The sequence below is a fragment of the Lottia gigantea genome (genome assembly GCF_000327385.1).
Source record: "Lottia gigantea unplaced genomic scaffold LOTGIsca_19, whole genome shotgun sequence".
Taxonomy (NCBI): Eukaryota; Metazoa; Mollusca; class Gastropoda; family Lottiidae; genus Lottia; species Lottia gigantea.
In genome coordinates, this window is record NW_008708358.1 from 3,404,280 (window position 1) to 3,428,496 (window position 24,217).

At 34.1% G+C, this 24,217-nt stretch overlaps 1 protein-coding gene across 1 annotated transcript; it reads right to left on the reverse strand.

Annotated features, from left to right (window-relative positions):
* Positions 1-2,473: 2,473 nt before the first annotated feature.
* Positions 2,474-24,165, reverse strand: LOTGIDRAFT_231452 (hypothetical protein; the record flags this gene model as incomplete). The annotated part of the gene is made up of 47 exons (XM_009052868.1): positions 2,474-2,911; positions 3,289-3,392; positions 3,515-3,637; positions 3,930-4,089; positions 4,448-4,656; positions 4,969-5,095; positions 5,438-5,613; positions 5,737-5,925; positions 6,131-6,301; positions 6,496-6,636; positions 7,226-7,342; positions 7,874-7,980; positions 8,365-8,548; positions 8,842-8,896; positions 9,189-9,250; positions 9,486-9,660; positions 9,906-10,022; positions 10,268-10,426; positions 10,675-10,776; positions 11,053-11,181; positions 11,576-11,651; positions 11,887-12,021; positions 12,317-12,388; positions 12,627-12,851; positions 14,616-14,837; positions 15,170-15,370; positions 15,709-15,850; positions 16,007-16,127; positions 16,473-16,567; positions 16,719-16,818; positions 17,093-17,261; positions 17,540-17,673; positions 18,028-18,144; positions 18,360-18,485; positions 18,688-18,814; positions 19,051-19,163; positions 19,499-19,711; positions 20,080-20,247; positions 20,493-20,751; positions 21,002-21,152; positions 21,353-21,497; positions 21,791-21,990; positions 22,189-22,272; positions 22,437-22,517; positions 22,884-23,079; positions 23,550-23,737; positions 24,108-24,165. The coding sequence occupies 47 exons, from the start codon at positions 24,163-24,165 to the stop codon at positions 2,768-2,770; spliced, it is 6,669 nt and encodes a 2,222-aa protein (XP_009051116.1). The 3' UTR covers positions 2,474-2,767.
* Positions 24,166-24,217: the final 52 nt, after the last annotated feature.

Here is a 24,217-nt window from a genome sequence, read left to right on the forward strand (position 1 = left end):
AAGGATCTTTTTCTTCATACGACCTGAAATTTCAACGACTGGTAAAAACCAGAATGTCGTCGCACATTCCACGCTTACCCTTAAAACTGTGTCTTATATTTATAGCTAGTAATTTGTTATTGCAGGTGTCTGTTAAAAAATCAACCCTCAAGAAAAGAAAAAAATAAAGTGCTTTCAAATGAGGCATAATAATCAGGTCCATGGATTCTTTTGATGCTCTGAGATTTTGCTGCGAACTTCGGACCTTTAAAGGAATAAAGCCTGTTACAGCTATGTATTATTGAACCAATATTATCAAGCTATTCAAGAAATTGCAGAAGAACCAGACGCCAGATTGTAATACTGAAAAGCGACACAGACTTTCAAAATAAAAACTCTATCAGCTGATAAAGCAATCATTTAGCTGATAAAGCAATCATTTAGATGATTATACAGATAGGTGAAATAAAGTCAATATAGCTAAAATCAGATGGCAATATCACTTTAATTTATTCAAAGATTAATGAATATTCATGTTCTATGGTTTTGTTTATGTTAATAATTAATTATGGATTCTAGTTTGTTTATCTGATAATGAAATGATGTTAATATATCAATATATGTATCAATTGTTTTCAAGTTAAAAGTTCAATTTTTTATGCATCCCTTCGTTGTAATTTGCCCCGTTCCCCACAAATCACGTGCTTCCTTGTATGCAGTGGTTAGGTTAGAGATTCGGACGTAAACCTGGCTCCGCCACTGTTTGTATGGCATTGAATTTAAATGCACTGTTATGCCAAAAGTATATATGTGAGCCCTGTGAACCATGTTGGCCACAGGACACTATCATAATTTTGAAGGTCTGTGTCTTTCGGATGTTTCGTACATCTAACTGGGGTTGAAAAAAAAAATTCCGTCTTTCATGTTATGGGTCCCAAAAATATGAGTGGTGGGGTGAGATGGGTGAAATCAGAGGGTCGGACTCTCCATTGCATACCACTCCTCGTGTCCGTTCTGACCATATTCAAAGTTCAACCATACTTTCGTATTGTCTCGCCTCTTTATTGACGTCTTATCTCGCCTACTACTAAAGCTTATCGTTTATTTCGGCTATTTAGACTAATCTTCACAGCTGGATTAATTTTGTGGGGGCTGTAGTCGGTGAGTGTAGTATAATCTTGTTACGTCATTAACGTGGTTATACCGGGAAATGCTGGTCAAGGACTCGAACCTGTCAGTAGGCGTTTAAGAAGCCGGAAAAGTTTGTGAACAAGAAAAGACATTCTTAATCAAATCTGCAAGCCCACGCGAAATTTGTTAGATAACTTTTTTTCTGCATCTTTATGCTTCAAGGTCTACGATATCGCCTTCACGAGCCAACTTCGACATAGATCAGTTCGCTACAACGACTGAAATTAGTTTATATCAAATCCAAAAGAGATAGGGCCTATTATCTTATCGCATAATTTTGTCTTTGGTCAATCTTTTCAAATTCGATACTTATCAAGATTATTTTTGTTGCGTTAACTAAATGTAGATCAAAAGATGCCTTATCATACAGTAATCCTCTCCTACGCTTGTTTCGTTATGTAAATTATAGTACATTTATGATATATATATATATCGATAGGTCGCTGACCAATCGTAGTCTCCATTGTCACAATGTAAGACGTATAATAAATTAGAGGGTCTTATTGTTGGAGACTACTGGTCACTGGCTTTCACTGTCCGTGGCGGTCAGAGTCCAACCACCAGATTAATGACAATGTACAATCAATAAGTAATCATGTTGACCGTTTTCTATACACGTTTGAACTACGCCTAGTTTATATAATATCCTCGAAAAGTTCTCTTAGATGAGCGCTTCACCAGTTATTTTAAGCTAAGTCTCGGGGGTGTCTGTGGCTCAGTAACAAACTGACTAGCCAACATGAGGGTTCGGTGTCCGATGCTGGAAGAGGTCGAGTTTCATACAGTAAAGCAGCTCCTGTGATACAAGTAGAATTAATTGGTTCATGTTAAAAATCCATCGCCAGTGGAGATCGAAAAGAATTTGTAGGCCTACAAGTTACACTGGGTTGACTGAATGAATGACATTTGGTGTTCCAGAAGGGCGAGCGTTCTCTGTAATGACAGCGATGATATTCCTCGTGATATTTTTCTCACCATTTTAGATAGTTCACAATAAAACAGTGTCAAGAAGTTCTTTAGTTGGTAGATAAATCCACTCACACTCACTCTTCAATATGATATATGGGAGGCAACTCCATTTTAACCATTCCTTTCCTGACCACAATGCATTCACTGAATCTTCCGTCATATTACACCAAGGGTAGTTCGAGGATACCGGTCAGTTCGTTGGTATGGATTAACTCTCATACTGGTCTGGAAAAGCTTAGACGTCCTACGTCGACATTCGATTGTGTTAATGAATGCTGTGTGCACCGACCTCTTTAGGAGAAATACAATATGTCATTAAATACAAAACATAATTGAAAATTACAAACACTATGAATATAAATAATATACATTTTTACATGTTTCAAAATTCAATAACAAAAAGAAAGGAATAAAGTCATTAATGAAATGATGAAATAAAAGGAAATTGCCACTTACACTGCATATGTGTAAGTAAACCGAATGCATTAACACACCAAGGACCGCCTTATCAATTGTTATATCCAAAAAGCCTCATAAGAGTTGGTGAAAATCCTGTATAAATTGTCATAATACTGCAGTCAATGGGTCCATATTTTAATTGAATTGAAAGTTCCCAGAAAATGTGACTTCATTCTATTAAACAATTGATGATATTTTTAAGTTCTTGAGACCATTTTTCACTTTCTGAAGTTTTGTTGGTGATTGTACTACTGGTATATAACGATTCTTTTAACTTTGGTAAAATATTGGCGTTCTTCATCAATACTCTAGCCTAAAATAAATAGAAACCAAATACACAATATTAGCTAGTGAACTCTCTACAAGGGATAGCAAAGAGTCAAACATGCTAACAAAAAATAGTAGATTCGGTGTAGTCTGTCTTATTGTGGTCTGGATTAGTCCCTTCTTTACAAGAGTTACTTCCCTTCAAGTCAGATTAACTTGCCTGACCTAGACTGCCTGGAAGAAGATTAATCAATAAAGGATAGCTGAATTTGTACTCTTGTTTTTGATCTTACTGAATCCTTTTTCATGATTGGTTGAAAGTAAAGATATGGTATTTTAATGGTACCATTTAGTTCATGATACAATGGTGTATAGACCTAATGTTTCAGTAACCAATCAAGTTGTTTAAAATATCCACCCTACCTTCTGATTATTATAAATAAGAGCCCATAACGCTGAGGCCCCGATTGTTTTACTTCTTTCACAGCCTGTTTCTACCACTTTTAATATATAAGGTATTAACTTCTCTAGAATAACAATTAATAATATTATATATACAAAAGATGATTGATAAATCATAAGATTGATAAGAATGGTATTTCCTCAACTCTAGCCAGGATTGTAATCTATAATTTAGTAATGATCTCACCATTGGCCAATAATTTGGGTTTATTTGACGTATGACAAGATAGATTACGCAGAATTAACAAGGCTTGTTCTGACGTCTTCTGGCTGCCAAATTCTACAAAATCTAACAACAGGTCTACAGCTCCTACAAAATATAATATTAATATATATCATCTTAATCTGTATTTCATATGAAAATGTGAACGCATGGATGTCAAAATATCTTGTTACTTCCTACTTTTTTTGCTCCGTATTGGGTAATTAAAAATGGGGAACGCCAGGCAGTGTTCAATATCAGACAAGAGCACATTAATCCAACTCACCTTTTCACTGAAACACTTAAAATATTATAACAATGCAATGAAATAGTGTTGTACATCGTATCTTTCTGTACCTGATTGTGATATTGAATAAATAAAATATATACTGCTTCTTACCGTGAACTTTAAAGATAATCTGCTGGCCATCAGTAGTAAATGATAAATTAATTAATAACTCTAACCACAGTACATCTACAGTCTCTTTCTGTTTACCTCGTGATCCAGATTTCTTACTTTTCTTAGGATTTAACTGTGTGAACTCACTTAATATATTACACTGGAATATAAAAAAATATTGATATTAATCGTCAATAAACCCAAGATCTTTCCGAATTAAAAAATGCAAAATAAAAAGGAGTTTTTGGACTTGTATGCATCAGTTTGGGCCAATGAGTTAGGATAATGCCATGTAGGGTGCAATAAGAATCTTTTTAGCATTAGCCTGCTGTTCTTATATTTCCAACTGTTGAGAGATCTTTAACATGCACAGCTTGTAGCACATGGGGCCTCAGTTTATTGTCCCATCTGAAATGAAATGAATGAAGCTTTTCCATGTCAGCCCCTCCGACCTGCATCACTGACAGAGGAAACCAAATATTTTCTTTAAAAATCTCAATACAATCCCCTTTACCAACCTTCCACAGTATGTTTCTACCCTCAGGAGACATGACAATGTTACATAATAAACTAAAAATAGATTTCAAGACGGCTGACGATTCTTTCTCCAACTCCTTACTACCCAGTTTTATTACACAATGAACTAGTGAGTTGGAGCTGAGTTGAGATTTGCCTGGAACTGCTGGTGTCAGACTTGTAGGACTGGTATACGCTAGGGAACTAGTAGCTGAAACAGAAATAAAATGGAGTATTTACATTCTCATTCTGAAATTGATCAGTCTAATAAAAACGTACAACGCCATGCTTGTGAAATGAAGGGATTATTGGCAGTACAAAGACATTATCATTAATCTCATAGCACACTGTTTATTATCCCAACTATACCCTTCTCCCATGTCAGCCCTCTAACAATCATTAAGAAGTGGAAACAGCGTGGAAGATTATTGTAAGGGCTAAGACGGCTGGGATAAATTTCTCTCTGCTGTATCTCACAAATGACTTTCAAGTTTTGATCAGAAATATACGAAGTTCTCGCTACCTGTTGAACATTGAGCAGTGTATGTAGTTAATAAATTCAACATGGCCGACATCAGATGTGGGTCGATCAGACACCAACTCCATAACTTATGACAAATACAACTCAAATCACTATGGTAACACGCAGTCTGAAATCAGAATTTAAACAAAAGAAATATCAAAATAAAATCTAACAAGTCCAAATATACATTGAATTTTTCCATGTTTGTAAGCAAAAAATGAGTGTCGCACGCATATTCAGAAATGGCATCCTGGTTCTTAAAAGTCAACTGTATATAACAAACTAACCTCTCACCTAGCCGAGGAGTTATTATTTTTGAATTACAGAAAAATTAGAAACAGAAGAAAAATACCAAGATGATGAAGACTACTTGCTTTATTTTCTTAATGAAGTATTTGTTCAATCCTAGACCTGTATATTTGGGAAAATCAAACCCTCCTACCCCAGAAAACTAAACCTGTATCCTTACCTTCACTCCTGAATTCTGGCACATAAAATTTCTCAACAGATCAAAAGTCAAGATGATCTCTTGTAACAATGGATCTTCTTTTTTCTTGGTTAAATTTTTAGCAGGGGTAACTGATTCTAGGTTTAATTTAGAATGAGTCTGTTTTATATTCTCTAGTAAATTCTCTGCCAACCCATCTACAAATAAATATTCAAATTTCATTGATAAATGACAGAGAGTTAAGCCACGTAGACTAGGTACCATGTCTAAATTATATAAGAATTATGTTAAACTAAAGTACAAAATATACCAGGACTTACTTTCTAAAGCTGTTTCTTTAGCCGAGAGTGAGATAGCTAATAATGACTTTAAAACATTGACAATAAGTACCCTCTCTGCTGATTGGTTAATATCTTTAGGTTTAGTACAATTATTCTCATATAAACCAATCAAAACCTTTGTTAATCGTGATCCTGTTGAACACAGACTTGTCTCTTTTCCTTGTTTACCTAAAAAAAAAAGAAAATTTTGATGCATAATTGTATGAAATCTTAAGCTACGCCATTTTCTCAGATATATTAAAGTTATGTGACGTTACATGGTTATGGTTTTTTCAAACGCTTCTCAGCGATATATCATTTAATTATTTGAGCAGTAGAGCACGTAGTACGTTCAAGGAGTGAAAAATGATAAAAAAAATTGAAAAGAACTTACGTGACATGGTATTTTGACTGAGAAGTTCAACCAGAGTTATCTGGTCTGAATCAGCTGATCGATAATAACGTTTCGCCTCCTCGTTAAATAACACGGCTAGGAACGTTAAACATGAGATATATAGATCTTTAGTTTCATCTACATACACTCGTGTTATATTCACACACGTGTCTAGAAAATACAGAAAAATAAAAATTCTAATAGCTACAAATATCAAGAGCCAACATTGAAGGATCAAAAAGTAACGTCGCTAAGAATGCCAGAACCTTTTCTGACAAAACATTTCTGTCAAACTTCAACTAGAATCACCAGGCTATGGAACTACGCCATCCCACCAAGCCTATAGATATGTTGCACTCACTCACCTGTTATAGCTGGCCAGAGTTCAGTGAAAACTGACGTTAAGGAATGAAGGGTTGTGGAACCTTGAACTTGTAGTAACGAGGTAAAAAATAAAAATATAGTTCTCCATAATTTACTACAACATGAGAATATATCAGTGTTTCCTGAAATAAAAATTTCACTTTTATAAACAAACCAAATTTATGTCAAGGTTTTGGTGACAATTTTCATTGTTGCATCAGAAGCGAAGCCACTCTTTGACTGAGTTTGAAACACCAATATCTTGGCATCTGACAATTTCCAAGGCCATTAGTAGATAAGTTTCTAACATTTTGTCGACTCTAGCTGAAAATTTGTTCCATTTATGATCTCTCTGATCATAAGAAAAGATGCCCTTGCATTGATTACTGTGTACATTGATTACTGTGTACATTGATTACTGTGTACATTGATTACTGTGTACATTGCTTACTGTGTACATTGCTTACTGTGTACATTGCTTACTGTGTGCATTGATTACTGTGTACATTGATTACTGTGTACATTGATTACTGTGTACATTGCTTACTGTGTACATTGCTTACTGTGTACATTGATTACTGTGTACATTGATTACTGTGTACATTGATTACTGTGTACATTGATTACTGTGTACATTGCTTACTGTGTACATTGATTACTGTGTACATTGCTTCTGAGATGACTTTTTGTTATCCAAAGGGCAATGCTATGACAGAAATAAGTATAACGTACCTTCACATTCCAGTACTAATAAAGATGATATAGCCTGTAGTGAGTCCAGATTGTTTATTATATCATTACGTATTGGAGTATCATAAACTACACAAACTCTAAACAGTTCCACTATACCTATAATTAAACATTATTAAATTATAGACATGCACGGATATACTATAAAAATAACTAATAGTTAAGATCCCAGCCATGTATTCTCGAAACCATCTTAAATTTGGGATATCCTAGAAACAATGTGAAAAGTTAAGAATTTAAGACACCTTAGCACTTGAGAAACGCGGCCAGGTTCCCAACTTTTTAGGCTCTTTAAGACATCCCAGGTCATATCAAGAATACGCAGACAGGTTCCGCACTCTTTGTACCCTTTTGGTACATTTAAATGCCTCTGGTACATTCTCACCCACAATGGGCCATCTTCACAATGTCAGGGATGAAGTTCGTAATAGCTTGACATTATGAAGAGGAACATGGGAAAACTGGAAGTCATAATTAGTCGAGAATCGTTCACACGGTTAACAAAGGTCTGCAGCTGATGCTATAAAACAGTATTATTCCAAATTGTCCACATGGCCTCTCAATAACTGCCTGTGATAAATGCTGGTAGCAAATATAATGTCCAAGATTGATAAAGTAAAAGTAGCCTACCATCATACATATGTATACAGTCTCTTAACACCAACTGAGTCTGGTTACTGGATAATCCAGACTGAAGATCCTTACAAAGTGACTGGACTATAGAAATATCCATCATACTGTAAATATAAGAAAGATGTCATCAATCTATATTTCTCAGGATTTTTATTGTACACATACACAGTGTAGTACATGGAAGCCAAGACGAAGCTATACAATGTGTACTTTAGCTTCTAATACAGTTATTAATTCCAAAATGAGGAGAATTAGATTTTAACTGTCCAGTTTGACATCTCACATCGCTAAATAACTGAAGACGGGGCAATGCTATGTATGCAGTGAAAGAAATATTGCCATGACAGCCCCGGAAGTATTTTTTAAAATGGACAATGGGGCCTAAAAGACTGCATGCTTATTCCATATCAGCTGTTTTAAAAATCCAAAAGTACCTGCAGGATCCATTGTTTCTGAACCCAAGGTTTTTAAGATAATCTTTATTATACCTGAGGAATATCTGTATAAACGAGTCTCTTTTTAAAGATGTAAAGGTGTCTTGAGGAGCTAATATAACTAAATTACGTAATAGTCTGGTAACCGCGGAAACTAAACATGGCGTCACTACACTGTGTTCTTCTGTAAAATCACCTGACTCTGGGGTCAAGGTCGTTGCTGTAGTTTCACTGGCACCTTTAATAGAATTGGGATTGTAAGGAGTTTAAGTTTTTGCTGCTGATTGGGCTAATGTCCCATGGATAATGAAACAGACCTGTCTAGACAATCAGTTAGTTCAAAGTTCAAATATTGGACTGTTCATACCAATTTACAAATCCTCATGATGGTTTTCATATTCAAGACATGTAGAATGCATAAGATGGGCTATTTTCAACTGGCATATAAATCCATTTTAACTGTCATGAGTCTTGTTATTGGCACTGCACTAGCTTGATGTACGAGAAATAAAGACATTGAGAAACACTTACCATATGATTTGGTAGATTCTGGTGTAACAGTTCCGAATGATAATCGCTGGGAACGCTTGAAAGATATAAACAATGTCTATTAGATACATATTGCAATTGAAAGTGACATCAAAAGAAATATTTTGCTCAAAAGTATCAACTATATACATGGGAATCTAAAAATGTCACTAACCTGAAAATTCCAACAAATATAAAACTCTGATCTTAAATAAGTTCAAAACAAACCAAACAATCTGTTCATATTTTGATATACCGTGTAAGGACCTATGTATATTGATAAGATATTTCCAGATTTACAAGAGAATAAAAAAAGGTGAGCGTTATCTTGGCAATTATACAGTACTTACATTAGTAAAATGTTGTGATGTAGCGAAGGAGAAGGTTGGAATGGAAGCACTGGTACTATCTCCTACAAAATACACAATCAAACAAAAATTAGGTGATAACATAAACCTCATTTCAAATAAACTGAACTTATATCAAACCTTTCTTGAGCACTAATTAGTCTTACTCTATTTCAAACTGGGGTCTGTCAAGTTTGTTGGTTATTCAGTCTTCACCACTGTAGTCCATTTTCTTGGTTTTATTCTGAAATTTTGTAGTCTAGTCTACAGTCTATTTCTAATAAGTGTAATAATTATTACCTGATGTTGAAACATGATCTGTATCTATATTCTGTTTTAAATTAGTCTCCATTTCAACGTTGACAGTTTGAACGGAAGCGTAAGGGTAGAAATTAGACAGTAAGACTACCATTTGTTGGTAAAAGTTACTATGATGTAATAAGGCTAATAATGCAGGTAAACCAACTAGAGTCAACTGTAATATATTAAATATGATGTTTGTAGTAAATCTTTTACTATAAAAACATTATATATATATCATTGGGTACTGGATTTGTGTGGCAATCAATCTTTTTACTGTTAAATATATACCTCTCCCCTCTTAAAGATATAATGATAGGAACTTAAGAAGACCTTAGCTGACTCAACTGACAACAATCTTTCTTCATACCCATTTACAGCATTGTAGACTGGAATAACATAATATACTTCAAATCTTACCTGGAATTCCTCATCCGTTACAACTGGTCCCTGCCATTTATTACTACTAGTAGATTTAGATTCAATATTTCCACTAGGCATAGTCTGAGATGTTAGATTTACCAACACTTGAGCTGCCTTAAATCAAAATATTTTATACACAAAGTTTGGTTGGTTTTTTAATTTTTGCAATTCAGACAAGACCTATAAAATCTAACTATAATCTCACAAGAATATTCCGCGAAAAATTCCCAAAATTCGGTTAATTAATCAGCAATTCCAGCACTCATATTTCTTGAGACAGTGTAAGAAAATCACTTTATCTAAACAGCTCTGCTCTATCTGTCAAATAAAAATAAATAAAATAGCCCAACTGCACTAACCTGTTGTCGGACTATACTACATTCACTATGATTGAGTAGTATTGTAAACACAGCACCCCAGATACCACCTGGTATATGTTTACAGTTATTAGTCATCATGATTCTTCCTGCTTCAGTCGAGGTTAACGCCATTGCTATACCTAACCCGGCTGCTCGTACCTACAATTACATAGATTTTATATAAATTATTTCAGCTCCACTAACTATCTTTTAATATAAAATAATATGCTATTCAAAAGAATTGTTAAGCAGTCAGTCAGTGGTTTACTTAGTGTTTCTTTGTTTGTCAGAGTCATTTACAGTAACTTTATTACCAGGTTTATCAATATACACCTTATAAAGACAGAGAAAGACATAGACCAGGGTATCGACAGGACAAGTTAAATTTAGACTGAAATATAATTTACCTCTGGATCTCTGTATGCCCATAATGTTAACATCCAATTTAAACCTGGTTCCCCCACAGCATCAGCACCTTGCCTGGAATATAACCAATTCTTCTGCCAATCCTGAAAGTTATAACCAGCACAGTAATCCAACAGAAAAGAGATTTTGGACTTTGAATAAAAAAGCAATAGGCAATAATTAGTGCAGTCTCTCATACAGTGTTGTCAGTCCCTTCAATCTGTATTAATGTTTTGATTTTATAAGATTCTTGTTAACATATATACCCTAGAATTTACTTCAAATACACTATGATGTTTTTTATGAGCACTGAACATCCCTGATACACATATATAAGCTGGCAAACTTTTTTTAAATGCATTAAAATGTCCAACACTTACATTAGTATGAGTAACTATAGGCATCTCATAAGCTAGATGACGTAAACACAGTGTAGCTGATTTAGTTACTCCCTTCCCCATATAGGACATTAATGTCCCTCCTCGTCCAATATGAAATGCTGAAACAACCTACAAGACAATATTAAACAAATTTAGGCACCACCAAAGAGTATTGATCATTATCATAAAGTGTACAACTACACTGCAGCATATTCATTATTAAAAACATCAGTGGTTTTATCCAAAACTTCAATTTTCTTTGAGTAAATGTTAAGACAATCATGTCTACATAAATAGACAAAGAAGGTTGTGACAATATTTGGCTGAAGAATATGAAGAATATAATATTCAAACTAGCAGAAAGGAAAAACCATGTCAATATATTTGAATGTATCTTTCTATGACTGACGCGTGGTGACAAACCAAATACTTGGTGTCGAACAGAGGCTTTTGATTCTCATTTGAGCTGTCCTGCAGGTCATGTCCAGGAAATAGAGTCAAATCATCAGACTGCAGAACGTACCTCTAATAATGAATTAAGTAATCTAGATGATAAACCAGGACCATCTAAGCTAGAACACTCTTCACTCCAACCAGGTCTGGAAACAGAAAAACATAGTGAAATGTACACGTATGTTAACGTATCTGGAAGCTGCCATGTTCTTGACAAACCAAAATCTATCACAATATTTCTGTGAAGTAGGCCATTTCAATTGCCAGATAATTTCAATTTATTAGCCAAAAATGAAAATTGCGCACCTAATTGCGAGTTTTACTAAAAGTGGGAAACCTTAAAGATAAATTCTAAATTCTAAAATAATGTTATCAAATTACCTGGAGGTGATGTGCATCAGAGATGTTAAAGTTCCTTCTAGAGAAGCCAGGTTGTAGAAATGTGGGGCATCAGTTACGTTTAAACGTAGAAATAATTCACGGACAATATCTCCTCTCATTTGATGCATACTGAATCTAAAAAAAAGTCAATGACATAAAAGATTATCAAGATGCAACCTAGATTTCAGGAATACTGGTACAGTAATCTGATTGGCTTAAAAAAATAAATACAAAATCAGTTTATGTAATTGACCAATCAGATAAGTGACATTTAAATCTGCTGAACTTTTCAGGAAATTACCAGTTACATGTTTTACAGCAGGATATCTCTAGGCTTTTGGTGCAAATATTATCATGGAGAGTTGCCCTGAATACCTTAATTCTTGCCTTGCCAAGAGTTGAAATTTGAAGAGTTGATGACAATATTTACCTTCTAGTAAGTTGGTATGGTAACTTAGAGTTAAAAATAGAAATAAATCTCAGTAATGTCTTATCTAACAACCTGTAATAGATAAATATATTATAGCAAGGGCAATAACTCTTGCTTTCCTTAAGCAAATACAGCTCTATATTAACAAAGATCACCAAAAGTTCCCAAAAATGTATGGCGAATTTTCGTTTACCGCCACTAACCGATATCTATATTCTTTTTTTTTCAATTTTTTGACCATATTGGATACTTTCATTAATTTTTTTGTTAATATAATTGATCCCAATCTGTTGTGAATCGTGAACTTTACCTTCTCAAAACAGCTAAATCATCTTCTGTATCCGATGGTTCATTTCCTGGTGACCTATTTAATAAACCAATCAGAGGACCTGTAGCTTGATACAATCGTTCACCAAGCCATGTTAATATGTTATCTGGAACCTGATTGGTCAGTTTCATTAAATGTGTAATAAATCCCAAAATCTTCAACAATAATTCTTCATCAGGTACTGAAGATGGAGTCACTTCTAAAAATCTGGAAAAATAAGAAGGATTGAATTATCAAACCTTACAAAGAGCCGTAACTTGAATTTTGTCAAATATTGTGCAAGGTTCCAATCACCAAGAGTAAAGTGAAAGATTTTTGTCAGAGCTGAATTGAAATGGATACATTTGACTATTTTGTTAATGTGGCCACTATATGCCCTATATGGTATTGTGAACAAAGATGAACTTTTCTTTAAGACACCCTTGATCTGGTTGATCAGCTCAGAGCTCTTCTGGAGCAAGTGTGCAATGGTATTGTGCATACAAAAAAATTATTTTGTCTTTAAGGAAGGGGTTGCTTGCAGAAGAGTTAGAGAAACCCATCAATCCCTTGATTAAAAATCTGATTTCATTTATAACTTCTTACTCAGTTGTCTATTTTACCTTACATTCGTACACTTAGTCAATTTGACTATGATGAGGGGATCAATTTCAAAAAAAAAAAAAAGTTGCAGCCCCCAAGGAGGATCGAACTCCTGACCCCTGGTTTACAAGACCAGTGCTCTAGCCACTGAGCTATGGAGGCTGGATGATGAAGAGTACGTTTTATGTTTTATCAAGAAGAACAACATCTGTGGTCCTGTGATTGATTAATAGGATATTTACAAGTGTAGAAACAAGTTGATCTACAACAATGATATTGATTAGAAATGCTCATGTATTTTAGATTTATCAAGAAAATATTTTCAGATTTGTGAATCTGCTTTCCCCTATCAGTGATAAAGTTTGATAGGTTGACATAATAAAACCTTTAAGAGATTGTAAAGATGTCTTTCTGAAATATTTATGTGTATCAGGGACACTCATAGCATCAATTTGATTTTAGCTTGATGATTTTTTAGTGGAATAGCAGGAACCACAGTCCACAGACATCTGACTAAAAAATTACAATGGTGCAAATTGATACTATCAGTGTCCCCGATACAAATATACAGTTAAGAAAATCTCTTTGCAATCTCTTTAACACTTTAATCATTTGTATGAGATCATTACTCTCCTCCTTTGGTACTACAGATTGTGCACATTAAATCTCACAAAATTTTTAACCAAGCATTATGAAGCTCCAATCAGACGTAACTGGCGAATAGAGCTCCATCTATAGCCCTTAAGATGAAAATTATCAAATAAATTTCCTTGAAAGTAGCCTAAGGGAATATTTATTAATAACCTAGCGGCCAAAGATACAATCAAGCATTTTTGGACTCCAATCAGACATAGCAGGCAAATCAATAGCCCTTAAGATAGAAAGTAACTCAAAAAAATTTCATAGAGTGGCCTGAGGGAATATATAATAATAATGAAATGTATCAACACAATGACATTTCAATGTCTATCAATCAATAACTATGACAACATCTGTCACTTTCTTATAATATACAAAATATTTCTTCTTTCCTACAGCCTCCATAGCTCAGTGGCTAGAGCACTGGTCTTGTAAACCAGGGGTCAGGAGTTCGATCCTCCTTGGGGGCTGCAACTTTTTTTTTTAATTTGACCCCCTCATCAATATTCAAATAACTTAGTATTTAAATATGAGTTAAAACTTACAACAGGAAAGATATACATAATGAAGTTTTATTTTTTATCTCAAAGAAATACGAAATATTCAAAGGATGTGGCCTTTTTATTCTTGGTATCGTTGTATAAATTTATTTCCAGTCAGTAAAACAAAGAGTTTAAGCAGACAGGGGTGCCGAGAACATAAGATCACGAAAGAGACTGGGCGTAAAATACGAATATAAATAAAACCAACCTTGTTAAAGGTGTCCACCAATCAAATTGATGTAATTTGTACACAGCCTGTGACCCTTGACCCATAGTGACGTTAACCAATAGATTGCTGAGACTCTCAATAACGGCTCGGTGAGACGTGGCGTTAGAAATATCGTAAACTCCGGATTTTAAACCAGACTCCAGATGTGTTGTCCTAATCAGACATTTGTCTAGAGTTGTCAGCTTTAATGCTGCTGAAAACCTGGAAAAATTGAAAACGATGAATTAAGGTGCCAATGCAATGTGCACTGAGGGAAATTTTGCAATATTTTGATATACTTTTAAGAGAAGTATATTTTTATTTGGTATGTTACGAAGTCGAACATTCTTTTCTGTCAGTAGAGCAGTCATAAAAGCGTAAAGTTTCTACATTTTACATTACTTGATACATCCAAGGAGCGTGTTATACGAAACAAATAATGGTGATTGTTGGATCTAATCTCAGTTGACGTGCGAAAATCTGTTGAGCTGTCTATCGTCGTTCAGTTAATCCAGATCTTAATTCCCAGTCCTCCAAAAAGGTAGAAAACCTACTCTGGCTCAGTTTCACCATTCTTCTTATCCATTTTCATCAAATCCAACAATTTATCAATCCCATCATTCCATGCTATATTCCACGATATTTTCAACTTCTCCATGGCAACACCAGTAGTCAGAGGGTCCGGGTCAAAGGTCAAGGTTACTCTATTGGGGCTGGTTTCATGATGACAAGTTGGTTTAAATGGAAGTTTGAATCTATAAAATTTTTATATTACAATAAATAAATCCTAATAATGTTATTGTCACCTCTACATCTACTATAAATTATCTTAAAAATCAAAACCCATATGCAAAATTCAATGAATCTCTGTCATAGTTATTGTTTGGTTTATTTTCAAATACCCTGCATACAGTATAACTGTGAATATAGTGCTCAGTGAGTTAACGAGACTAGTATATCAGGCTTACTCTTTTCAAAAAACCTGATGGTACTTCTCGTTTGAGGAGTCAACTACCATACAATCATTGCTTTGGATTAGATTTTTGGTTACTGGAATTGTTATGCTTGTATGGATTTTATTCTTACAACAAACCTTTTAGTCAAGACAGTTGGCAGTGTAAACGCTGATTTAGAATTACTGACATCAAATTTAGAAATTTCATCGAACAGTAACAACGTTAGAATATGGCAGACGTCATAATGTGTCTTTTCATCCTTCATATACAGGAGAGCAGCTGAAATAAAAGTAGAATTAAAAAAATTAGCTTTAATAATTACCGAAAGAGGAAACAGGGTTGAAAAACTTGAAAAATTCATTTGAAACGATGCAGCAAGTGTCTTGTTCAATGAATCGAACTGGGTTTATTATAACAAGTCTAGTTAATACATACCTCTGATCAACGTATAGTATATTTGATGGTCATGTGACAGGTTATGATGTAGCGTGTAGTCATGGTGAAGTAGTAATCGTAACATAGTAATACAAGCTGGTAGATAGTTAGGTAATACAGGCTGAAAAATACAGTTCACATTAAATTGATTGAAATCTTTATTGAGCTTGGAAGGTTTTCAGCGCCATTAGTCTATTCTTTTTATATTTAAGTACCCTTTTCTGACAAACATTGTGATTGGAGCCAAGGAGGGGGGGGAGACCCCGCCTCGCAGTCCTGAAAGCAAGTTTTTGGGGCCAAATCTCATAACTGAGTTAGAAATTCGGGCAATCAAAGATATTTCGCCCCCTCTCGGACGTAAACCTGGCTCCCCCACAGGGTATGGTCACTTCAAAGTTAATGATTTGACAACGACTCATATAGTAGTTTTCAAGAAAAAATATCTTGCGTGTCCATTCCATCTTACCTCAGAATCTGTGTTTTTCTGGACACTTTTTGTTAAAATATCTAACACAACTTCTAAACCACCAACTTCTTTAAATGCTCTGTGTAAATTTGAATCTGTAGAACAAAAGAAAATCATATTTTTTGTAAATTCCACAAATAGTGCGATAAGAACTTCTGTATATTTCCATGTCTTATTGTTGTCCTGTAGTATTATGGATCCAATTCTATATAGGCAAATATTAACTCAGAGAAAAGATATCAGTACCTTGTAACATTATAGCTAGTTGATCTGCTGCTGATTTTTTCACACCAGGATCCACAGGTGATGATGTAAATATATTATATACTTGTTTTAAACTATCAACCTACAAAAAATATACATTATCGAAAATATAAGTTTTGTGTAAAAGAGAAACAAATTTTTTTTTACAAGAATAACATCTATAGATTCATGCAAAACTATTTTATCTTGGTCCAACCTCCTGGTATTGATCTTTCCATGATAATCCATATCGATTTACATCTGAATCCACTGGAATAATCAGGAAAGATCACAAGAGGTGCACTTCAAATTCATCAACAAATATCCGACATACTGAGCCACCTTCTTTAATTAAACAACAGAGGAAAGTAACCAACCTGGAATACTGAGCGGCCTATATTTTCTTCTATATTTCTAGGTGTCTTGACAATCAAAACATCACACAAGTCTTTAACATCCAGTTCAGAGAAGACTGGTATCTTATTGGTACTGTCTGTTTCATTGGTTAGAAACCAAGAAAGTCTTTCCAATACTCTAGTACGAACTCTATAAAACAAAATCATAACATGAAATATGAACAGATTCCAAAAGCAATCAACACAATGAGTAATCGATAAGGGTAATGTGAAAACACAATGAAGATTGCTCTATGAGAAACTAGAAACATAGTCATTGATGTTTTATGTAAGGCATCAACGAATCAGACAACTACAGATAACATTATCATGTGACAGTTACCATTAAACACTATGATAAGCTCCAGAACTGTTTTTTTTTTGAGTGACTTTGCTCCAGTATAAAATATTCAGAAGACCATTACTTACTGTAAATCATGAGAGAAGAGAAGACGAAGGCAGCCACGTAATTTATCTTGTAACGATATTAATTCACTGGATGATCTAGGATCTAATATAGTCCAGATCTTCTGGCCCAGTTTACTTGACATATCACAATATGACTGGAAGATAAAAATAAATCACAATATAGACATGGTTAACTAGTTAAACATTACAACTAACAAGTATAAATACGTAAATATGAGCACTCAAATTCAAACATCATTATTATAATATCTCAAAAGGACTGGAAGAAAAAAGTCAACAGCATAGACTTGGTTAACTAGCGCTATGTACTCTAGGTTTAGTGCACAAAAAGCTATTTTGCTAAGCAACACAGCTACTCGGACACAGTCAGGAAAGTCCTACTTTTCTGCAAGAATTTTGGCAAACAAATTCAAACGGAGTTTTATATCCTAATTTCATCACCTATTTTGTTCTAGTATAGAATAAGTATAGTAAATCAGAGCACCTACCTGTAGTACAGGGAACGATCTGTATAATGATTGAATCAAACAGGACCACATCTCTTCATTCATGGTATATCTACTGTTTAATAGGTGATATAGTAGGGTGTTGGCGTGGTTAGATATCTAAAAATAAAGTTCCAATCTTTTTTAATTTCCCTGGAGATCAACTTAGCATTTATGACATAGCTATTGTAAAGTTCTGTACAAACTATTAGCAGTTTTTAGGTCAGTGCCGTTATTTCTATATGACAGGAACCACAGACATGCGGCTGAAAATTGGAATGATGGAAATAGAATCCATAACTGCACGATACACATTAAAAAGTTACAAATTTTACCTGTTTATGAGAATCATTCAAACCAAACACAACCAGTTGATAGAGAATGTCAGGGTCTAGTATAAACTGGGCTTGTAGACAGGATCTTGATAGGGGGGTGGCAGCTTCTTTTACATTTAATACTGACTATAATATAGAGTATATTAATTGCATTAAAACTGAAGTTACAATGATGTCAATTAAGAAACTTCTTGCATTGATCTTTCAGAGATTATCTGTACACATTTATAGCTGTAATCACTGGAATAATGAGGAAAGCTCTCATCTCTCTAACGATGATATCTCATAAACTAATCAAGTGAAAATAAAGATAAAATTGTTATCAAACCTGTATAAGATTAAGTATTGTTTTATATGTAAACAGTTTAACACTGTCTAAAGGATGAGCCAGTAATTTTAATATTATCTTTCTCGAGACTGTCATTAAACTATTATCAGGTTGCATTCTGTTTCCTCTAAAAAAAACAGAACATTAAAAAATCATAAGGGAAAGTAGTAATATAGACATATTCTCTTTTATTTATTTGATAAAATGTGAATTGAGGCTATTTCCAGCTTCAATACCCAAGATTCCATATCATTCTACATCTGTGGTGGCTGACGAGGTTGAGGTCATTGAACCATAAGTCTTAGTTTGACACAGCCAGAATCTTACCCGACCCCCACTTCTTTACCAATCAATACAACTTACATATGATTGGCTGTAAACTGTATTAGATCTGTAATCATTGGTAAATACTGGTGATACGGGAGACTAGGGATAGATTCTGTTGCCATGGTGATAATATCAGCAGCTACATGACCCTAGAAAATTATTCAATAAATTCAAGATGAACAATGGTGAAATAATTAATTCAATCCCAATTACAAATAATTTAATGTTTCCTTAAAACAATTGCTAAAATATAGCACACCATTTGAAAGAAATAAAATATCAGGTTGTAGTGGTATTAAAGGGATCAACTCATCTTAATATTTATATACCAAAAATAATAGAACTCTATTTCAGCTATCTGTATCACTTTTCAACTTTGAAATCCTACACAAGGTTAGCCTACAATTCAACCAAACACAAATTTACACAAATACCTCCAAAATAGTGGTCATGTAAATTAACAATTAATGAAAAAGTATCTTACCCCATTTTTAACAGCCTGTACAAACTGACATGTCTGCTGCATGGAGTGACAGATTCTAGAGGCGGAGTGATATTTGTGATAGTTCTGTGTATCAACTTCCTGTAGATACGGTAGTAAAGTAGTCCGTATGTACCTATAACTATCAGCTAAACTCTCGTCAAAAATCACAGCTCCAATCCAAGCCTTCAGTCTCTCTGGTACTATACTGCAACACTGAAAAATGAAGATAGTATTTGCATGTTTATGTTAATACTACAAAAACCAGGTGACTCAGTGAGTTAGAAGCTTGCTCGTTAAGCAGAAGGTTAAGGGATTGAACCCGGCTTTGGTTGAGACATACAATCAGATTTTTCTACCAGGATTTTTCCGTTAGCGATATTATAACCTAACATAGGGAAAGTAACTAGTAGTTCAGATGGAATAATAAAACTAAGATCAGTGTGTTACAGACTGTGTACGTTAAAGATCCTACAACAGTATTTATACTAGAAAAGCCGCTGTCCTTAATTGTACACTGCAATGCTTTCCCTGCATGTTATCTCAAAATACCCCAAGTTTATACCATCTTTTTATAAACCTACCTTATTTCTAGGTATTAGGACCACCATTTTGACAAGTAAATGAGAGATACCAATATATATCAGTCTATGTACTGTTACAGTATGTTTAGTATTATTACCATTAACATCAGGGTAGTGGAACTCTAATAATATAGCTACATTCAACAAACATTCTTCAAATTTCTCTGTCTGGAAAAATAAAAGAAAATATTTCTTTTCCAGTATTCAAGCATAGTGTTTGAGGGAAATGTGGACATAACTCAATTCGAAAGCTATCATTTATATATGTAGGTAGTTGGAAGAGAAAATGTTTTTGAATTCCACAGCCTATTCTTCTGTCAACTTGATTCCAGTTCCCAGTCATTATTATCAGAAAAATCAACAAAATCTTTCAATATGTGGAAAAAATGATCATTTAGAAAATTAATACATACTGTATCTCGAGTCATTTGGCTGTCATCAGACCAAATATCACCTAATATTTCAGTAAATATATTCAGAACTTGATGTAAGAGATTTAAAACTTTAACAGCCTTTGTAACGTCTGTGGTCTGTAGTAATGGTAGAGATTTAATCATGGTGTTAAGACAATACTGAGGTAAATATAGTTGATGATATTGTAACGACTGTCGTTCATTCTGATCTGTTTCTTCTCGTGATCTCTCACCATCGAATCCTAGACTTGTTGAAGATCTGAAAATATATAATCAACAATTAAATAAACCTGAGGAAAATAGCCATGGTTGTCACCCCAAAACAAAAAAGCAGCAGAAAAAATCTGTTCTCATAAAGGTTATAAAGACAAAAATGAATAATGCAATAATTATTGAAAAAATAGCAAAATCCAAGGCTTTCTGTCATAAACTCTCAGCCCCCAAGCTCCCCCTACCCTCCAACTCCTCCTCCTATGAGCCCTCTCCCCTAAAATACCCAAGGTATTTACCTGCTAGAAGATGTATCCCCATCATGGCCATCACCACGCTGTCTGGTATCGTTCCAACCAATCAGATCACTTCTTACATCAGACGACAAACCTGCCGAACTACCACCACTAACTCCAGTAGAAAATGATGGCGGAGAGGGGAACAGAAAGTCTACAATTAAAATATTAAATAGAATCATACAAATAAATATTTAGTCTTTACTTGTGACCTTAGCCAGTGTTTTTATATGAGAGACTCTCCCATAATGCCTAATACAATGAATATACATCAGCACAGAAAATCTGGAAAGGCTAAAGATAATAAATACCAAAGAGACAATAATGGTCATGTGGACTCACTATAAACTATACCTTGTTTAGGAGTATATAAAGCAGGGTCGTGATAAAACTGGATTCGTGATCGTAGACATCGTGATAAATCACACAAAGTTTCAGCAGCTTGGGTAGATAGATCATATTTCTTATCTTTACTGGGTTGAAGCAACGACCATAAGCTCTGAAATAATCAAATGAATGCTGAATAGATACATAGTCTATCTGGCAATCTAGTTGAAAGCCAACATGGAGCCATTCCTAGAAGCATTCTTCTTATTGATAGCAGAGATGGTAGTGAGTTGGGTTGGCGTCTGCTAGACTAAAAGGTGCCCCTCCTCAAGATGAAGCAATTGTTACCAAAAGGATAAGAACTTGGTCAAATTTAAAGATTTTAATATGCACTATGCATAACACGAGTGAAAAAAAAGATTTCAAAGATTTCTTGGGATCAAACAAACAAAAAAACAAACATACTTTGACAACTTGTGGCCTTTGGAGAAATATTTCCGAGGGAAAATCCTGAAACACGACATCACTCAGAAATTCACAGGAACTCGCCAACATCTTGGCATCTCGACTTTGTAAAGATTTATTGGTCGATTCCAAAACATGTCTGTCTGTTGGCGTTAATGGTAACCATGGAAATGCTGTCAAACGGAATCCAGTGGGAGGAGCTAAACAGCAAAGTAAATCATAAAGAATAGCACATATAGACCAAATTCCTATATACAACTCCAGTTTACAAATTTTCAGATTTTATATCTTTAATGAGACAGATTTAAGAATAAAAAAATGTGTCCATTGAAATAGCAGTAAGTTCCTAGCCAGTAAGTCATATTGCATAAATAAAGCAATATAAAACAGTATTTTACCATTGCCTATGTCCAGGGGATCTCCATTAGTAAAATATCTTGGTTGAGGTTCTTCTAATACATCTATCTTGTCTGTGTTTACAACTAAAAATATAATTCAAAGAGTTGACAAATTTCAACACAGTGTCAAGTGCTATGTAACTTTATCTAGGGCACAAGACAAATTTTGACATTTGATGTATTTTAGTTAATCTTCATTGTACTATTAGACAAAGAAAGAAATACATGAGGTTAATCAACTGACTTACCTACTGTTTGTTGAGTGATATTAGTAGGTGTACTACGATTACTGTGACTAGTACAGCTTGATTGGACAGATTGCTGGGTCACTGAAATACATGATAAATAAATTGACATCCTTCAGTCTCAACTCGTCTGTAATAATCATGGCTTACGGAAATTTTGATGTTCTCAAGCTTGTAGGGTTAAATTCAAATTTTCAGTCCTACATTAATGGCCTATTGTTCTGCATCAAATGCATTATGTTGAATGTAATTTTGCCTTTTCCTCATGAAATGAAATATACTTATAGATTTGCAACTGGACACTAAGATTAAGAATGTCATAATAATTTACACGTCTAAGAATGACAAATTTCACTTTATACTATGTACCCTTAGACAGCAATACTTTAAACTTCATCAAGCAACAAATAGACTCTTTCAATTTCATTATGATCTAAATTAAATCCTTACCATTAGCACTGTCAGTAGCAGGTCTATGATAAATACATTCTGGAGCGTGTTGATTAGTTGAGGCTGTAGGTAGACGTAGAATATTCTCTAGTATCTGATCTATAATAGGCTGAAGACTGAGTGTGATATTAGACCGTAACTGAGATAAAAACTCTACACCACCTATACCTTGTAGGATCTCTATAGCTGATGTGTGCTGAAATTAATATAAGCTTGAATTTAAAATGCATATTTTGAAATATCTATGTCAAAATCTAAAAGAAGAGTTAAATCTGAATTGTATGGATCATTTTTTTTAAAAAATTACAAGCAAATAAGTCAAGATCTTAAAATGATAACTAAATCTATAAATCTGCTGCAGTTAACTATTGATATGCTCAACTGAACATCAGTTTAAATGATGTAAACTATGAGTAAATTCATTAGTTGCATTATATGTTTTTAACATTTTTTTGATTATTTGTTAGCATTGTATTATTTCAGTCTTTACAGAATTTACATTGTTGAAAAATTCTCCTTGCACACAGCACAGAACATTTATTGTACCATTTCAATCTAATCTTTATTACTCAAATTGATAATTGATGTAAAAGAAGTATGTTCTCTTCTTGTAACCTTGGCCAGTTCTTCTATAGGAGAATATCTTCTATAACACCAAACACTAACCTGAGATAAATCTCTAATTAAATTCAAAACAGTTTCATGTTGTGTTGATTTTGGGAAATTAAACCATTCCAGCAGACGTATAAAAAGATGTCTTTCATGGATCAAATCAGCTTCACAGATCAGATTGTGTTTTAATTTTGATAAAATATTTTCTAAAGCTCGAACTCTGATCTCTTCTAGATTATGGCCTGAAATATTGAGAAAGGAGGTATGTATCAATGGATAATCTAGTGATGAAAAGGACCCGTCACATCCAAAAAAATGGACTGGGGTCTTCAACAGTATAAGCATGATCCGAAACCTGCCATGAAGTCAGCAACCATTTAATTCAAATTATTCAGCTTATCCTTCCGTATGAATGGAGTTTTAAATAAGAAAAAAGTGCTCTAAGGTTAAATCAAAGTGGACAACTAATCCAACTGATCAAAAAATCAAGGTTGCGATCTCACACACAGCAATGAACTCTCCCTTCCCCTCCTTTTATTTATAATTGCCTGACCTGATGGATGGCTTATTACAATTTTTTTAGTTTGACAGATTTGAAAAATGTAAACATACCAAGCTTTCTGAATAATCCTTGAAAATCGACATCTTGTCTGAGTGTATTTTGCGCCATTTTGGAATCTGCAGGTTTCAGCCTTTCTTTTCTGACATCATAGATGATTCAG